General features: G+C 39.9%; 1 protein-coding gene across 7 annotated transcripts in view; it reads right to left on the bottom strand.

Moving 5' to 3' along the window:
- The window catches only part of LOC122882861 (forkhead box protein J3-like), a 68,102-nt gene that overhangs the window by 28,333 nt on the left and 19,454 nt on the right, over positions 1-20,315 (bottom strand). For all 7 annotated transcript variants that reach the window (XM_044210746.1, XM_044210749.1, XM_044210750.1 and 4 more), the window contains one exon: positions 1,659-1,733. In XM_044210746.1, the coding sequence (XP_044066681.1) occupies positions 1,659-1,733 (75 nt within the window). The remainder of the gene's footprint in view (positions 1-1,658; positions 1,734-20,315) is intronic.

Here is a 20,315-nt window from a genome sequence, read left to right on the forward strand (position 1 = left end):
AGTCTTTTTTCTCTCACTTCTTCTCAGTGAGGCTGCTTCAGTCCCTCTAATGGAGGGGAAACAAGTGTCACTAAACAGACAAAAAGTGCAGTAGATGGATCTCCCTTGCAACCAATAAAACCAATGTATCTGTTGTTATTCCAGTTCTGTATCCAATCAATTTTCTCTAGATTTAGTTTTGCTGTGGTGCATACTCCTGCTTCCCTTCCCCAGAAAATCCACTGCAATCCTTTAGATACACAATGTTAAAACACAGCAGCCTCCAAAATAAACACATAAAATGAGAGAGGAGGTGATTTTAGGTCCTTGATTTCCTCCCAGTCTGTTTTTTTTTTATACTCCTTTCATTTTTCCTCTTCCCTCCCAAGGAGGTCCAAAGCTGCAGACTGAATTCAGGAGGTTCATCTAGGCCACACACACACACACACACACAAACACGGCTTGTCTCTCAACATCTAGCCCCCCCCTCCATCCTTGCCTTTTCTCCTCCCCGTCTCTCAGTCCCACATCACTGAACAGTACACAGCCAATTAACGTTAGCACATGCATGATTTAGCTTCTCCCCTCTCTCTATGGCTTCAAACAGAGCTTGTACATTCAACTTCACTACACACACGACCTCCCCCCCCATGCCGAGGTATCGACCACTTCGATCGACAATGTGAATTAAGGTTCTGGTCAGGTCCAAGTCAGGCTAATCAGGGGGGAGCCGCTCTCTTTGTGTCTTTGCAGACTATAGGCCTCCACTAAAGCCCAAGGATTTTGTTTGAATTATTTAAACCTTCTTCCCCCTAATTCATTTTTCAATGGCTCCAAAATCCCTGCAGCCTGGAGAAACTCCCTCCTGCACTCCCCCCAAACAAAACGTACAGAGTTTTCAGTGCTCAATGAAAAGTTTTGGCTTGTCAGTTTTTGTAAAAATAGTGGATTGCTTCTCACATTGACCCTATGATGAGTTGAAATGCAGACATTTGAGTTTTATTAAAAAATGGGCAAGCTTCAGTGATCAACTGTAATTATATACTTTCCCCATCTGAGCAATTCCTTCAATTCAGCACAAACAAGGAATTGACAGATTGTTGTTATCAAACTGGCGCTGCTGAAGTGGCCGTGGCAACTCTGCTTCCTAACCACAGTAGTAGCAGTGATGAAACGTATCTAAAGCTTCCACTGATTGTGTGTGTGTGTGTGTGTATGTGAGAGAGAGAGAGAGTGTGAAACAGGGCCTAATAAAGCATAACAGATGCGTGAACGGCCTCGCATCTGAAGGAGTGTACCTACATATACTTATTATTCATTACTCCCTGTACCACATTATTACTTGGCGGAATCAATATCAGAGAGCCGCAGAAAACAGAGAAAGCGGCATTAGGCATTCAGCCGGTTATGGAGCTACAAATTGCTTTTAAGTGCAGACGCTGTGTGTGTGTGTGTGAGACAAAGAAAGAGAACAAGTAAGTATGGGTGTCTTTCGGTGCACTTATGCACAAGTGTGCACACACGTGTGATTCGAGGTCGACTAAACACGTGAAAAGTAATCACCATCGCCTCTGCCTTATTTGTAAGCTTGCAGAAATAGGCTTGCATTTTCATTGTGTGTCGCTCCGTAATTCAAGCTGAGCTTTTCAATCACATTACATTGTTCAGGAAATACTTACTTTTCCAGGGTCGTCTTTGGAGCGAGGCACTTTGAGAAAACACTTGTTCAAGGACAGGTTGTGTCGTATAGAATTCTGCAGGGAGAGACAGACAGAGAAACAGAGAAAGAGAGAAAGGAAGGGGACGAAAGGCATGACAAAAAAAGTTACAGAGTAATTTAACACTAAATCCACTTTTTTGAATAAGTAAATTACATTTACAGTCACTTTATTGTACTATCAAGTGATTCTGGTCCCAGTTTATAGTGTTCATTGCAACAGTAGTTCTTTTGCTCCTCTAGACCAGTGGTTCACAACCTGGGGGTCGGGAGCCCTGAGACGGGTCACAAGATAAATCTGAGGGGTCACAACATAATTAATAATAATAATAATAATAATAATAATAATAATAATAATAATAGTTATTATTATTATTATTATTATTATTAATGGGATAGGAGAAAATCAAAAAATATTTCTTCTACACAAAATTTACGTTTACTTTTCTTCTTCTTCAGGTCACAGTCACGAGTGAAATGTGAGCCGTTCTGCCGCAGATGTAGACAGCTGTAGAGATTCAAGTTAAATTGGGCTTCATGAAGACTCCACAAATTTTAAAGCATATAACAAATTCATAGTTTTGGCTATACTGGGGGGAAACTGACATTTCTACAATTTGTAACACCTCCTATTGTTTGTGTGTGTGTGTTTTGTATATGTGAGAAAAGGGAAAGGAAAGGAGAGAGAGAGAGAGAGACACAACAGTGTAGGCTAACCTGACATGAACCTGTTCTCCCTTCAGGCTCCCGTTCTCCACTCATCTGCTTCTGCTAATTAATACCACTGGGGAGGAGGAGGGGAGAAGACAGAGGGATGGGAAGTATTTCTCTACTCTTTCTCCTGAGCTCTCACTGCTCAACACCGGCTTTGTTTCTCCTACAAAAACCACCTTCTCTCGCTGTCTCTAGCATACCATAACAGCCTGGTCCACCTCTGCCTCGCCTGGCTCCTCCTCGAGAGAAGCTCCGGCAGTATCAAGCTGCTCTACTTAGCGGGTCACTGGCTCTTTGCGGCCGTCCATCAAGAAAATGCGTGACAGTCGGGTGATGAAAATGGCAAGGAGGACTGCCACTAGCTCGGCACACAAAGGCAACCATCTGTTCCAAAAACGTTCCTGTGGGAGGAGACGCTGGATCATTAACACCAAGTCCGCCCGTCACTTCAGCAGCCAGCCCGTCTAACTTTGCTAACCTCTACCTACTCTTTGTTTATTTACACACTATTTTTTATTACCCAAGCAGTTTTTGCACACTTGTGCACTACTTGCAGTGTCTGCACAACCGTGTGTATTTCAGACTTTGCACACTCTGGTACTTTTCACTTTCTGTGTGTTCTGTTGGGGACGGGTGTTGTACCAAAAAGTTACAGATGCTTTTCCCCGCTGTGTGGAGTCATACGCTGTCCCCTTTTAGTAAATAAAGAGTTTTAAGTATTATTTCTAGGATGATTTGGGGCACGGGGGCTGGGTGTTTTCCTCATGAGTGTGTCCCTTACAATTGGTGATCCACATGTCTACAAAAACACCCTGTAACCTAAACTGGGAACGTCAGGATACCAAGCAATGCATGTTTATCACACTAACTTCCTTATGTTGTTAATAGTCAGTGTTAATAGTCTGGCATATTTAAAACATATTTCAGCAGATCATTTAATACTGAATTTTAGTTGTCAATGAACCATGATGGTAGGAAAAAAGGCAGACCAGAGTTAAATAACGATTGTTGTAGTATTTATTTGGTGTCATATTGCTCAGCTCTAAAAATCCATGTGATATCTTAAACACTACAAGTCTGCTTTGGAGGAATCATACATCTTCTCACCATGTTCCAGTGTTTAATGTCATTAAACTTGCTGTACAAATCCACTTGCTCTGAATTGTTTTTACTAAAAAAAAACTGTACTAAATTATACTCACTGAACTGCTACATGTACAGGATATTTGTAGAGTGACATGTACAATGTGTATGCAGCTTGCAACATTACTGCCGCTGTACATTGCTGAATTAATTGAAGTCTTGCTGTCCCATGTGTGTTTATGCATTGTTTATTTTCATTACTGTAATGTACTTGGCAATTAGAGGTGTGCAAAATATCAATGTAATATAATCAAAATGTAGCCAAGATATTAAAACAAGACTCCACAGAGTCAAGAGTCTATAACCATGCTAGTGGCTCTGTGAGGCTGTGAGAATGAGAATGCTGACATGATGTTCAGCAGGTATAATGTTCATACAATGTTCACCATCTTAGATTAGCGTATTAGCATGCTAACATCTGCTAAGTAGCACAAAACACAGTACAGCTGTCACCCACAAAATACTATCAGCTTTACATGTCATCAATACATGTTGATTTTTGTTTTTTTTTTGGTCAAATATATGGTGAAATTTGATTTTGTCAGTATCACCCAGCCTACATATTATCCTCAACAATTACAATCTGTTCAATTTAATTTACAGTATGATCATTTAATACAGTACACACACACACACAAAGAAAAAGGTCAATGACACATAAAACAGCTTCTTTTTTCTTGTCAATGACAGAAAAAGTGAACATAAAGAATATAAAATAAATAAACCTACCACAGTTTCACGACTTAGCCGCAAGGCCGTACGTGTTCAAGAAGGAAACTGTGTTTGTGTGTGTGTGTGTGTGTGTGTGTGTGTGTGTGTATGTCTTTGTGTGTATAATTGTGTAGTGAAAAGGGAGACATTCCTTTCGCTCGGAAAGCATCAGTCTAAGCCTGCTTGTGTGCACATCATACATGTGGATACATAAGTACGATTGCCTTCTTTCCTACATGTTACGGAAACAGTAATCTCCTCTCACTGAATGATAGTCATCATTCATCAATCATCATCAATAAATGTAATGATTAGCAGTGCTGTGAAGTAAGATAATGAGATTCACTGCTGTATCCTCCTTCCACCCACTTCTCACCCTGCCTGATTAATGAGCTTATTGTGCCGAGCTGGGCCATGCCATTCCTGCCCAGTAGCTGATGGATCACACAGTCACAGGCATCGTGTGAGTGTGTCTGGGTGTGTTTGTGTGAAACGTAGGAAGGACATTGAAGAAGACTACTGGTTCAGCGTAATAACTTTGGCATGAGAAAAATGACATACACAACATATACACCCGTTGTTTCCACAGCAGGAAAATGTCTCAACAGTCTCTAAATTCAGTAAATCAGTGTGAGCCAGGCTTTGAACTTCTCTCTCTTGCTCCCTTTTTTCATTATTGACACAACTATTTCTGTCACTTTTCATGTGAACAAGTTCCGAGTGCAACACTATGAATGTCTTCCAGAAGCAACTGTCTGAAAATGTGCGCCCATATTTAAAAGATATCGCAACTCCCTTCTCTCTATGTCGGGCCGGCTTAAGTCACTTGACTTCCTACTACCTATGCAAGTAGTTTTGTTGCCTAAACCTAATCAACACGTACCTTACAAGTTACGTGACTTATGTCAAGTGACTTCCCACTACCTAAGTAGTTTCTGAGGGCGTCTCCTACAGACGCTAAAGGATACCATGTGCATCTGTATACGACGCTGAGAGGCGTGACAATGAGAACGGGTTGAAAGTACCCTATATACGAACTCCTGGTGCATAGCTTGTCCAAATCCAAATAACTTTATTTTACAGTGGGCTCAAAAAATAAAAAAATTACTTTAGTTGAACTTAAATAATTAACATTTTTAAACTGTAGTGGAGATCCAAAAGTTTCTTACAAGGGACAATTCACCCCCAAATCAAAAATCTCACCTGTAGTGCTATTTATCCATCTAGATTGTTTTGGTGTGAGTTACCGAGTTTTGGAGATATCGGCTGTAGAGATGTATGCATTCTTTTAATATAATGGAGCTATATGGCACTTGGCTTGTGGTGCTCAAATCGCCAAAAAAATACATTTGAAAAACTCAACAGCAATGTCTCTTTCCAGAAATCATGACCCGGTTACTCAAGATAATATACAGACCTTGTTGTGAGCAGTTTCAAGTAGGAACTATCGGTAGAAAGAAAATAGTTCCTACATGAAACTTCTTACAACAAATCTGTGGATTATTTTGTGATTATCTTGATTATTTGTTTTGTTTGACTAAGAGTGTGTATGTGCTTACATATGCATGAATACACCGTGTATATCATTTTGAGTGCAGACTAGAGTGCACCTGCATCCATTCATTTTACAATCTACTGTACATGTACAGTTCCCATAATGAATCCTGACTTTACAGGGAATTTTTAGAGATTAAGAGCTATGTGGAGGATAAATAAGGTCAAACAACCGTCTTTACACAGTTATTATGATATGAGGCTTTGTGCATGCATGCGTGGTATGTACAGTATGTACTGTTTATGCGTGTATGTGGTAGCGGGTGCTGCTTCTGCTCCTGCTTAACGTAGGGTGCAGCATCCTGGACTTGAAGAGGTTAGTTATATAAGGAGGGCTTGATAAGCATGGATGACTTTTTGACAAAATGCAATGTGATATAATGTGATGTGTGACAAAAAGTCAGGTTTTGGAAACATGCTTTTGGGAGGAGAGGAAAGACAGAGGAAAGTGTAAGACTGTGTGCGTATGTGTGTGTGGGTGTGTGTGTGTTTATGTATGCGTGGATCAGTCAGAGAAAGTGATCAAAGAAAGAATGACAAGTTTGAAGGTTGACAGAAATGGCTGAAGAGGTTTAAGTATGTGCATGTGTGTGCTGATGAGGTAGGGTGCAGGTTAAAGGAGCCAGAAGGATATAGGCCCATAGGCAGGAAGCTTGCTGTGTGTGTGTGCGTGTGTATGTGTGTGTAGATGCGCCAAGGAAACAGGTCACACAGAGAAGACTGAAGTTACGTAAGTGGGTAGGTTTGGAAGATTTGGGTCATGGCAGTTGAGTTAAATACAAAGGGGCAACATGAGATGGCATTTCCTCTAAACTGAATTAAAGACATTAACTTGTCTTGAAAACTGATGTTTCGCAAGTGAGGCAACAACACTTCCCATTTTAACAAAACAATGCTGATTACACTGAAATGGTTGGTGAAATTCGGTGCACTGGAAACATACAGTACAGCCCAACTGGCATAGAGTTGCAAAGTGGGAGGAAGGTTGTCTAGGTTTCCGGGTGTCTAGGTTTCAAGAAGTAACAGTCTCATTCATTTTCTGCCTGTGTGCATAAAAACTTAAGGAGAGAAGTCAACTAGGACTCCCAAAGAATATTTCTGTGATAAACATTAGCTTAAAGGTCCTGAAAACTTGTTTTCTCAATCGGCTTCTTACTATGAGTGATTAGATCGTACATGAACACACTACTTTCTGCCAAAGTTAGAACAGTGTTGGCTATTCCACATGAGAGATTTCTATATTTCTTTTTTTGCCTCCGTGCTCTTCTCACTGGTTTGAGGTGGGCAGGCTCAGTTAGGAAAAGGTGATGCCACATCGCTCGCACCAATCAGGATTTAGCAACATTTGACTCAAAATGTGATGATAGTTGTGGGGTTGTTGCCAGGCCACTGTGATCTGATCAAACCACACCCACATAGTCCTGATGAAGCAGGCTAGTTGAGTTTATTAGTGTTAAACTCTAACACCCCACCCCCACGGAAAAAGAAATGCATTTCAACAAACAAATGACACTTTTGTGTAATTATTTATTAACCATACTATTTTATTAGTGGGGTGTTATTTTTGTTATACAACTACGATAGTCCCACTTTTTAACCATCAGTATGACAGAATATTTCAATGTATTGCAGATGAAGTATCTTGCATATTTATTTCTTGCAACATATAAAAATGTAACTTAGGCAGTGACCAACAGAAGTGGTACTAAATGAAGAGCCTTTTGTTTTGGTTAATTGCTAAATAATTTATACTGTTAGATTAATTGTCCTGCATTGTGTTATTCATAGTTTAGTTCGTAGCGTTTGTCTTTTGGTTACCCCTTCATTTAAAAAATGGTCTGCTCAGCCATTATATATGTTCCCCTTTGTGTTCAGTTTAGTCTTTGTTACATGTAGGTCTATTTAGACCTACATGTAACTCTGTTTAGTTTATGTTAGGTTAGCATGGCCTGAGTTAAGTTCTGTTTAGTTGACCTCTTTTATGGGCCCAGAACTTTGTTGTATATTTTGTAAATTGTTTCTTCTATTTTTGGGTAAATAAAATTCACCTGTGACTCCTCATGCCTACCAGCTCGGTCCCTCACAATCAGTCAATCAAGTTTATTTGTCATATGTAATCATATAAGGTATCACAGTGAATAGGATTAGTAATAAATATATGTGTATGATAATGGTGTATGAGGCAGGGGGGGGGCAGTCTTAGGCAGTGACCTCATTTAGGATCCTAGTGGCATGAGGGTAGATACAATACTCGTGCCAATGATGTACACTGAAAGCATTATTGGTCACTATATCCTGCTGTCCATACTGGCTGCAAAGAGATCCCTTAACAGAGAAATTTAAATGTGAGTGATGAGAGACAAAATCTATAGTTCTTCTTCTGTGTAATATTGCATGAGTCTTCAGCAGTCTGAGTTCAAGGCAAATCAAGTGGGCATCTTCCAAAGCTAGTCTTCTTTGTACCTACACAAACAGAAAATTTCAAACTAAAAAGACTAACTGTGGGAGATATTTACACACCTAACTTGTCAGTTAGGACATGTCAGGTGTGTAAATTTAAGCCTCATATTAGCTTCAGCTTACATTTGGAAGTAATATTTAGAAAGACTGTGCATTTTTCTCTTTGCAGCTAGTATGAACAGGAAGAATGATTGCAGCCACCAAAAATTGTTCATATGGGCATGTTAGTATTGTTTTAAGACAGAGTTGAACCATCACCTGCTTGTTTGAGACAGTGTATAATTAGAGGCAGGCATTACATGAAGTACAGTTGTATGCAAAAGTTTAGGAACCCCTGACAATTTCCATGATTTTCATTTATAAATATTTGGGTGTTTGGATCAGCAATTTCATTTTGATCTATCAAATAACTGAAGGACACAGTAATATTTCAGTAGTGAAATGAGGTTTATTGGATTAACAGAAAATGTGCAATATGCATCAAAACGAAATTAGACAGGTGCATAAATTTGGGCACCCTTGTCATTTTGTTGATTTGAATACCTGTAACTACTTAGCACTGATTAATTGGAACACACAATTGGTTTGGTGAGCTCATTAAGCCTTGAACTTCATAGACAGGTGCATCCAATCATGAGAAAAGGTATTTAAGGTGGCCAATTGAAAGTTGTTGTTCTCTTTGACTCTCCTCTGAAGAGTGGCAACATGGGGGCCTCAAAACAACTCTCAAATGACCTGAAAAAAAGATTGTTCTACATTATGGTTTAGGGAGGCTACAAAAGTTATCGCAGAAATATAAGCTGTCAGTGTCCACTGTGAGGAACATAGTGAGGAAATGGAGGACCACAGGCACAGTTCTTGCTAAGGCCAGAAGTGGCAGGCCACATAAAATATTGGAGAGGCAAAGGCGAAGGATGGTGAGAACGGTCAAAAACAGCCCACAGACCACCTCCAAAGACCTACAACATCAACTTGCTGCAGATGGTGTCACTGTGCATCGTTCAACAATTCAGCGCACTTTGCACAAGGAGAAGCTGTATGGGAGAGTGATGCGAAAGAAGCCTTTTCTGCACACACGCCACAAACGGAGTCGCTTGAGGTATGCAAACACACATTTGGACAAGCCAGCTTAATTTTGGTATAAGGTGCTGTGGACTGATGAAACAAAGATTGAGTTATTTGGTTATAACAAGGGGCGTTATGCATGGCGGCAAAAGAACACAACGTTCCAAGAAAAACACTTGCTACCCACAGTAAAATTTGGTGGAGGTTCCATCATGCTGTGGGGTTGTGTGGCCAGTGCCAGTACTGGGAATCTGGTTAAAGTTGTGGGTCGCATGGATTCCACTCAATATCAGCAGATTCTTGAGAATAATGTTGAGGAATCAGTCACAAAGTTGAAGTTACGCCGGGGCTGGATATTTCAACAAGACAACGACCCAAAACACTGCTCAAAATCTACTCTGGCCTTTATGCAGAGGAACAAGTACAATGTTCTGGAATGGCCATCCCAGTCCCCAGACCTGAATATCATTGAACATCTGTGGGGTGATTTGAAGCGGGCTGTCCATGCTCGGCAACCATCAAACCTAACTGAACTGGAGATGTTTTGTAAGGAGGAATGGTCCAAAATACATTCATCCAGAATCCAGACACTCATTACAGGCTATAGGAAGCGTCTACAGGCTGTTATTTCTGCTAAAGGAGGCTCTACTAAATATTGATGTGATTTTTCTGTTGGGGTGCCCAAATTTATGCACCTGTCTAATTTCGTTTTGGTGCATATTGCACATTTTCTGTTAATCCAATAAATCTCATTTCACTACTGAAATATTACTGTGTCCTTCAGTTATTTGATAGATCAAAATGAAATTGCTGATCCAAACACCCAAATATTTATAAATGAAAATCATGGAAATTGTCAGGGGTTCCTAAACTTTTGCATACAACTGTATATTTTATAAAGATGACTCCCTGTCTTCTGTTCATCTCCTGTAATGTAAATTTAACATTTCCATTATCGGTTACACATTTATTTGCTATGTCTGTTTCCGTTGCACTTTGTCGCATTTTGTTTTTATCGATAAACCAAGTTTTAACCCTCAGCCAGTCATAAATTTTGGATTTTATTTTATTTGAGATTTAACAGGACATTGAACACAGGACATTGTCTGTCTTGTGAACACACAAGAAAGACAAGTAAAACACACGACCTAAGGTATCAACTTCAGGTCTGTTGACAGTATAAAGATAAATTGTGTAAAGCTTAAGATGGCACTTAAAAAGATAAAGTACAATTTTAGGTGAACACATGAAATGAATAAATAACCTGATTGCTGAAAACAAATGCAAAAATGCAAGAAACAAATATATATAAAATATAAGGGGATATTTTGAGAGAGATGGAAGATATTTTATTAACTTTCAACTGAACCTATACAGTGCATAAAGAGAAGGAAAAAATGTGGTAAAGTTTGAAGGTAAGGCTGAGGAGAAGGAGCTGGGAGGAGGGAGGGTGCAAGAGGCACAAAGAAATAAAGAGCTAGAGTCGGCTGGAAGAGGAAATGTGGGGGTACGCGCACATACGGACAGGTGTCTTAGATGTGATAGTCTCCTGGGTTCTGAGCATCATTGAGATACCTTATTATATCCTGATGGTGACGGAGTGACAGACGCTCCATGAGAATGCAAGGTTGAATACAAGTTACTACTTCAAACCCCATCTAATACATATTCATTTGATTTCATGGACCCTTCCCCCGCCCTCTTCGCTCCCTCACTGAAGTACTTCACACAAGTCATAAGATCATCTATAAGATGAGATATGTGTGTGTAACTGTGTGCTGTGTGTTTATACACTGTTGTATGTGCCTGAATGTGTGTGTGAATGCAGCGGTGTGTATTTCAGTGTGCACCTGCACATAAGTGTGTATGTAGGCAGGTGTGTGTGCACCTGTCCACGCGCCTGTGACTGTGAGCAGTTATGTACACACCTGTTCATCCGTATGAATGTGTGTCTATGTGCATGCATGTTTTACAGCAATAGTGCACCAGTTCCTACTTACAGATATATGTGTGTGTGTGTGTGTGTGTGTGTGCAATGTAAAAAGAAGGAGAGAAAGGGCACGAGTTGGTGTGTATATATGTGTATGTGACTGGCACAAAGACATCTCAGATGTGGTGGAAGTTGAGTTGCTGCTGTCTCTGGGGATCTAGTAAGAAGCTCCAAAACAATAAGAGTATACTAAAAATCAGTGTATCATTCCAACCAGCAGGCCCTGTGACAGCAAAATGTGTCCTAAATCAGCTAAATCATTACAGAGCAATGTCTACTCACAAGCCCTAGTGTTTCCACGGGCCCGGGTCGGTCTGCTTTAATTATTGCACCGGGCCACGGCAAGCCATGAACACATACGTTTCTACTGCGTTCTCAGAGCAGGGGGATATCTGCGCCGAGCTGCACTGTTGTTGTCCTGCCTGGTAGCAGGGCTGACCGCGGCAAACCCATGATGGTCTCCTCCCCTCAAACAAGCTGTGTTTTGTGCAGATCAACACGTGTCTGTGCTGGTGACTAGAAAAAAGGGTCTGTTTTTAAAAGTTTCTCTGTGTTCAGCTCTCAGTTCTTTTGTAGCTTCCAACTGAATCTCTGTGGTTTGGAGTTTAGTCTCACTCATGTGTTCCTATTTGTACTTTCAGCTATCGGCCTTATTTTACTGTTTACTGATCACTTTACATCTGTATCGGAGCTGTGTTAAGTTACTGCTGATGCAAACTGAACATTTCCTGCTGCTTCACATTTTAAAACTTTCCTCTGACTACCCAGAGGGAGGCTTTTATTGTGAAGCAGCTTTAGGAAATGTAATGTGTTTATCACGAAGATCCAATAAAAAGTACAAGCAGAAACAGACACAGTGAGCGGTTAAATCACATGAAAGGCTTTTCCTGCGTTTTCTGAAAACCGGAACACCTCCAACACAATATCAAGGTACACCACTTCTTTGACCTCGCCATGCTGTGCAGTGGAAAAACACTCACACCGTGCCAGCATGGCTTGAGCGGTCTCAGTTGCTCACCCCTCAGCACAGCAAGACTATTCCCACCACTATCAAAAAATGACACATGAGTTGCAAGCAGTTCAACCAAAGAGTGTTGGTCCCATCTCAGACTGTTTTATTTAAATTGTTCTCAGAGGCCTGACTATCCAGTCTATCACAACAAAAAAGCAAAGATTAGAGAAAAGTACCTATGTTTTTTACTATCTCGTGACCCCTCTGATTTATCTTGTGACCCTTTGGGGTGTCCTGACCTCCAGGTCGGTAACCACTGTACTGAACTGCCAAACATTAGACATACTCTCCTAGCTACCATCCTCCCTGTCACATCAGTAGGATTTCTCATCTCACAAATGATTTAGAAAGACAAGTCCCTTCAGCTGTTATTTTAATATAGTGTTTCAAAAATAACACAGTGACCAAACTAGGTTGGAGAGCAGCAAGAGGTCATGGTGGCACACTTCCTGTTGCTAGTTGTGTCAAGCAGAATGCTGTGGCGAAGTGACAGCTTCTGTCAGCGGCTTTCCTGGAGAGGAAGCGAGTGAGCAGGGAAGGAGGGCAAGCAGGAAGGAGTACCCTGGTTGTACTCCCAATAATGTTTGACAGCCTCCCTTTTCTATTCTCGTTCTTGATGAACTGAAGGCCATTCTACAGTGAGTTATGAGCTTATTAATTGAAAAGAGGTAAGCTGTGTTGAGCTGTTCAGGAGTGTAACAGCCCTTGGCTTGGATAAGCAAGACACAGAGAGTCTCAAACTGATGCTTCACGGTTGATCATCATCTCAGGCACTGTAGAAAGCACCTTGAAAACTATAGAGATGTACAAAAACAACATCAATACTTTTCTATAGCTTCTCACAATAGGATTAAACACAGTACATAGGATGATTGATAAAGAAAGTGAGTTAAATATAACTATTAGAAAATAATTAGTGACCAAGTAAGGACATTCTTGAATGATAACCTAGTCCCTGTAGTGCAAACGTCCAGTGGGCAAAGCACCCATCAATGAGAGTACATGCTGATCCATGCTAAATTCAATGAACTGTCCACAAAGCTAACTAAACTGCACCACCATTCGAATTCAGATTCCTGCCACAAGAATCGAAGAAATTCAGACAAAATTATAAACATCATTACAAGTTGGAACATACATACATTACACTTTACTAAATGACTTTCCCCGAACAAAAAACAAACATAAAATACATTCAAATTCATACAAAATAAAGAATCCATTGCTACTCTAATTAGATAGCACTGCATGCTGATAATGCAAACAAATGAAGCAGAGAAATGTTTCCATCTATATGAATGAACAACTCATACTCACGGTTTCTGTAGTAAAGGCAATTAGGCTACTTTATATACCTCATTCCGCTCACCAAGTGTTAACCAAGGATTTACAGATAGTTTTCTCTCATTTTTGTCTCAGGATATGTTGGATTTTCTTAAAATCCTCCTTGCCATGCTAATAATGCGATATGGCAGGTGGTGAATTGGTTTATTGAAAACAGTAGTTTTCAATAAACTAGTCATCTCTGCACAGGCAATTGACCAACACAGCAAAGGATGTTTGCCACCTGTCAAATAGCAATAGGAGGTAAGTTTGGATCTATGAAATTATACCAGTATGAGTATGATGCAAGGAGTTTGCTCGATTCAAGACTACTGAAACTGCACTGTTGAGCCAGTAGTTATAGACAAAATCCACACTAAGCTGTCTAAATCTGAAGACATCTTTTTCTCGCCATCTTGGCCAGAGCTTTTCAGCCCTAAAACGGATCTTTTTTTAAAAACTATAACATAAGCCTGCTCGACCCAATCTGGGACTATGCAAAGATAAATTTAAGAAGACCAATTTTTGTCACCGCTAACCCTCTCTGTGATTAAAATGTCAATATAGCCGATCGAGTTATAGAAGTGCTGTCAATCTGTATTATGTCAGATGACCTTGCGATCATAAAATGGTGATTTGGTCAACAGCTCAGTGTAGCAGCCTGGAGTTGCTGTTTGCCTTGGTTTAACAATTAGCATTTACGAGCCATGATCATATCTCTTTTATGTCTGCAGAAATGTTGTTGTTTGGCAACCAAAGAGGATAAAGACTGAGCCATTTCTGTCTTGTTTTGGTGTTTTAGTGTGGATAGTGATCTCTACCAAAATTACCTGAAAGTGCTAGTGTGGCGGCGTGTCGTTTTCACATGCGCACTGTGTTTTTAGATTATGCCATTTTAGTGTGGATGCACTGCAGTCACAGCGAAATAGTCAGATTATCTGAAATAGCTAGGTGGTTTCATGTAAAAGTGTACACCCAATAATAATGTGCATGTTTCATTGCAGTAACAGTGTTCAGAGCACAAACAAGTCAAATTGGCAACAGCTGAAGAGGCACTTTTTGTTACTTTATGCCAGTTGTTTGCACTGTATCAAAGTTAGCTTTCCATAGATTTTTGAAAAACCTAAAAATTAAATCAACTGCTCACAATGGACAATCAGTGACTCTGCTTTGGTTCAGACTAGAAACTAGAAAAAAATATTCTACAGTTTCCTCTTTTGTTCTATGAAATACTCTGATGTTATTTAGGGTCTGACAAAAGACAGGCCCATGTCTCTTTGCGGGATACAAACCCAGGGACTAGCAAATAAGCTCATTCTGTGGTATAATTGTTGCATTCCCGAATGCTACGGAAACCAGCCTTAAGCCTATTATTAGCCATATGGAGAGTGCTACAGGCCTGGCTGGTTAGAGAGGGAAACGCGGTGCTGGATGGGTGCCAAATCCTCGAGGAGATAGCAAGAGAAATTCCTCGCTTTTAATTAAGAATTTAATATTGAAACTGCTATTAGTGATTAGTATGTAATTAAAAGCTCCAGCAGTGTTACACATACAAGTATAATTAATAGCTGCATGTACTGTATATGTGAATATGTGTATGGAGGGAGCCTAAAAATGACACTGCTGATAATTTGTTCTTCAAACAATAGCTACAGTTTATATTAAAAATACAAATGTGGTGTTTTCATGTTATAGACATGAAAGTATAACTTCTGACTACTTGTTTCTCATTAATCTCTACGCAACAAAATCACAAAATTTTTACCAAGAGTATGCTTAACTGTGAAATGGTAAATTGTGGGAAACAATCAGTGTATTTTCTGCCTTCTGTAATAAGGTTCTATCTATAAACTTTATTACTTAGCTTTCCAATGAGATTGTGGCAGTGTGACATTAGTGTTTTTAGGTTTAACATTTTCTAAAATGCTAGATTTCCTTTTATTATGGTTGTTTTTAAGACACCAAAACACTTTACAAATGTACTGAGAAATGGTAAAGCTTGGTTCTGCCAATTTTTGCTGTTTTTGTTAGTGAAATTGGGATTTTGTTTTCTAAAAGTTAATTAAATGTGCTATCAGATAATCTTTGAAAGCAAAATATATATGTTTTTTATTTTACAGTCCATATTTAAAGGTGCTATTGATAACATTGAGAACATTCAGCCACTAGATGACACACTCCCCTTCCACTCCATTCCAGTGGTTGCCAGTTCGTTGCCCAACCTGCATATTTCATGGTCGAGTTGGACTGAGACTCAGACAGAATCAGTAATGTCAAGTGATGAATCTTTCGTGATAGAGTAATGAATTTATTTTGCAACATATAGCTATACATTAGCTATAGATTTAGGTTACTTTGTGCGGTGGTGTTTCATGTAACATCATCTATGGAAATCTTAGGATATGGATAGTTAAAAAATGAAAATAACCCTTTTTTCAATCATTTAATAATTATAGGGGCCCTATATTGCAACACTTACAGTAAAAAGAAATTCATCTTACACTTTAAGACATTAGGTAAATATTTACATTTTACAGTACAGTGTAGGGATGCTATTAAAACCCACAGCGCTCCACATTAGACAGACAGCTACAAGTTGATGTTAGCTAAGTGTTTTCTTGCTGAAAACATTCTCATAGTGGGTTATAAAAAACAGCTGAGTGCCACACATTGTGCCACACAATGGCAGGCGGAAAGGACGATCATGTATGATCATGTCAGTATTTAACGTGAGTACCGTAGCTGTTGAGCTCAACACAGCTGGCTATATGGCTAGCTAGCCACAAGTAGTCTGCCACTGGCCTGGACATACCAGTGACTGGTCAATCAACTTTCCCTGCATAAACTTGTGCTGGCCCCGGGCCATTGGTTATGTCGAACTCTGGCTCACTTCTAAATCCCCTCTGATACTCATCTTCGTTATAACGATACATTGTTTGAGGGAACTATAACGTTACATAACTGGACGCAACCGTTATTTTTCACATTTTGACAATATAACCGGTGACAACACATTAGTTAAGGTTGTATGAACTATGGCTGTCAGTAGTTGTTGATTTTGTTTAAATATGCAGAATTGTAATTTTAGTTATTATTGTTCAGATGATTAAGCTATGATAGCTAATATTTGCTAACGTCAGTGTCCGTTTTTCCACACTAACTGGCAACTGACGACCACGTTATACCAACGTTGTTATACTACAAGCCTTGTTAGAAGGAGGAACCAAACATCAGATATCTCACACAGAGATAAACAAAACATTAATTTTGGAATTTTTGAAATGATTAATTACATTTTTTAGGAAAAGTGATACTTTTATTCCGCACCTTCGTAAAAGCTCTGTGGATGTATTATTTTTTTAAATCTACGTCTACACAAAAATGTATCATTAAAATCTTTATTTTGAATTAAAAGGAATCTACTATATTGTATATCAAAATTTCAAGAGGGAGACTTTGACACACACACACACACACACACACACACACACACACACACACACACACACACACATACATCTGGACAGCAGACTAGTGTAACGTGACATGTAAAATGGGAAATGTCGGGGTACATGTAACAGTTCTGTATGTGTTACTTAGTGACAAGGGGATCAACACAGAGTCAGAGGAGACACACACACAAACAGACACAAGTAAGCAGGTGTACACACACGTCCCTGTAACACATCACCTTGTATACAGAGCCACACACGTACACAAGCACTACATACTGTACATGGACAGACAAAATGGTTTTTCACAGATCTTCCACAGATTGTCTCAAATCTGAATCACAACAAGCACAGTACAGTGGTGAAAGTTCAGTTGTACTCATATGACACAAGTTGAGGAATCTCAGTGCAGCTACAGCCACATAATGACTCCCAGCAGCCAACGACAACAGCCTTCCTCCACATACGTAAGTACACTTGACACTGTGCACCAACATCCACTGCGCTCCGTTGCAGATCTCCCACAGAGCAGGCAGGAGAGGATTGAAGCCAGAATTATAACCCAGCGCTGATTCATATCAGGTGATTGTCTGTGACATGTGGTGTTCAGCCAAAGGCCAAAGGCCATCGCGGTAGCGCTGCCCTTTACAGCATCACATTAGGCCTTGCTAATTCACAGGCAATTAGCCTGGCTGCATGGGAGCTAGCCTGAGGCGACGGGGGTCGCAAGAGAGCAGGTTAGTCAGCACAGATTGCAACAAGCCATTTGGTGAAGGTACAGGTCTAGACTGCATTTCTCAAGTGGTAAATAATGGGAAGGCCTGCGCATTTCAATAATAATATAATGGTGACGTGAGCTTTGAATAACCAACATTTCCCATCATTATATTCAGCCTGAATAGAACAGAATGGGCAGCATAGAATTTAGAAGATTAATCTATACATGATTTTTTCATTTAATCGATTCATCATTTAGTCTTTAAAATGTCAAAAAATTGTGAAAAATACCCATCAACAGTTCCCAGAGCCAAATGTGACGTCTTTAAATTCCTTGTTTTGTCTGAACAGCAGCCCAAAACCCAAATATGTGTACAATGATGTGAAACAAATAGTCACATTTGAGAATCTGAAACCAGTGAATGTTTGTCACTTTTTGCTTGATAAATGACTTATAATTAATCCATCATCAAAATGGTTCTGTCAATCAAGTAATCGCAACAAACTTAATATAAAACTAAATCAAATAGAAAATAATTGTATCATTCACTAAGGTGAAAAACAATATTTCACATAAAATCAGCACAAAAACAACCTATAGGAGAACAAATAAAGACAGTGCATTATGAAATACTAAAACATTATGAAAGGAAAGCTAATTAAGACAGAACATAAAATGCTAAACAAAAAATACTGTAGGGCAGGTGGTGAAGGTCAGTTTTTAGAGTTTAAAATTCTGATTACACTTTTAGAATAAAAAAAGACATTCTCAAAACACCAAAAAAAGATTTCATTACAGAGAAGAGACAAAGATAGAAAGCAAAAAAGAGAAACCCTTTGGTCTCCCGCTGCATGCTCACTATGAGTTGTGGTAATGGTGGACCCTAGAGTGGAGGGACACGTGGGTGTGAAAGGGATGCGAGGGGGCTGCAGAGGGCATGGGAAAGTAGAATGGTGCACAGTGTAGGACGCAGACAGAGAGAGGGAGAGGTTGGTAAAGATAACATAAGGGAGATAATGCTGTTGCAGTGATACAAAATAATGCTAGAATGATGCAGCCTGATGCAACTCTGTTTGCATTCCACTCCAGTGTACTGAATCTCCACTCTATTAACACACTATTCCTTTATTTTAAAAACGGAAATGCTATGCATGCATGTTACACAAGATGAATTTAGGAGCGTCAACAAGCTCCATAAACAAATGGCTCATGCATTCGTGTGCTATCTAATTCCTTGATTTTTTTTTTTTTTTGTTGTTACAGATTCTAAACCTCCTCCACAGCTCCAGAGGAAGGTTCTCCTCATTACTTCTCAGATGAAAAGAGCTCTCCATATTCATTTCCAGCTAAGACACAAAAAACTCACGACCTTGGGAAGCTACATGATTATAACGGCTAACTAGATTTAATGCACTTCAAAGTGTGTGTGCATGTGCGTGTGCCTGTGTGTATGTGTGTAGATGCAACACATGCAGTAAGCCGATGTATGTATGTGTGTGCGTGGTGAGTGTGTATGACTGTGTGTTGTCCTGGTTTCAACTCCGCTGTTCCTGCACTCTCACATTATCATACAGAGCAGACGGAGTGCGTGTGCTGGGTAGTAAAACTCTCCTCTGCTCTCTGACAGTCTCCTCTCTCTTTTCCAACAAACACCCCCACCCCACCCCCACCCCCACCCCTATCTCCTCTCCTGCTGAGCTCCCCATGTGTAATCTGTAGACTGCACACGTACACTGCCTACCTGAGTGGGAGTATCTCTGTGGGTGTATGAGCTTGTGTGTATGTGCATGCATGTGTGGCAGAGGGTGAAGGAGACGGCAAACACAACAGACCACGTGTGAGGCGTTTTTTGAAAGCTCAAGTGTTCGCCCTGAGTCGGTACATTCAGAAAACATGCATTTCAAACTGTGTACTTGCAACGTGTGTATGTGTGAGCAGACAATGTCTGCGGAACGCGGCAGCCAGACAATCTCTGTGTCTGCATCCCACTGCGTACAGCTGACAGCAATCACCTGAACTGGAATGAACTGGACTTATGTAACTTTCCCTGTGATGGCCATGGCTGGTATAAAACAAGCCCCACTGTGTTGAGTCGGATCATCCAGGAAGCAAAAGTTTACAGCCTTTTCTCGAAGACTAACACAAAAAAGTGACTTGTGCTTTACCTTGAACTACTTGAGTGTTTAATTTGCTACTTTACATGCTATTTAAATGTCAGTTCATGACAGGTCTGTGGTTGTGAAACATTTTTTTCTCCACAGATCTGTGTAACACTGTATTACTCTTTTTTGGTAACACTCTCCATAGAAGCCAAAAACAGAAGGGACATATGACAGTGAGTTTTTTAAAGTGCTGTGATGTGAAAAACATATTTTGTCAAATACTCTTATACTGACAAATAAGAACAAAATTGTGCATTTGTTTATATGGCCTTGGCTTACGTGGAAAGCAACACAACTTTGGGTTATGTATCTCAC

Source organism: Siniperca chuatsi, linkage group LG10, assembly GCF_020085105.1.
Source record: "Siniperca chuatsi isolate FFG_IHB_CAS linkage group LG10, ASM2008510v1, whole genome shotgun sequence".
In the NCBI taxonomy this organism is placed as follows: domain Eukaryota; kingdom Metazoa; phylum Chordata; class Actinopteri; order Centrarchiformes; family Sinipercidae; genus Siniperca; species Siniperca chuatsi.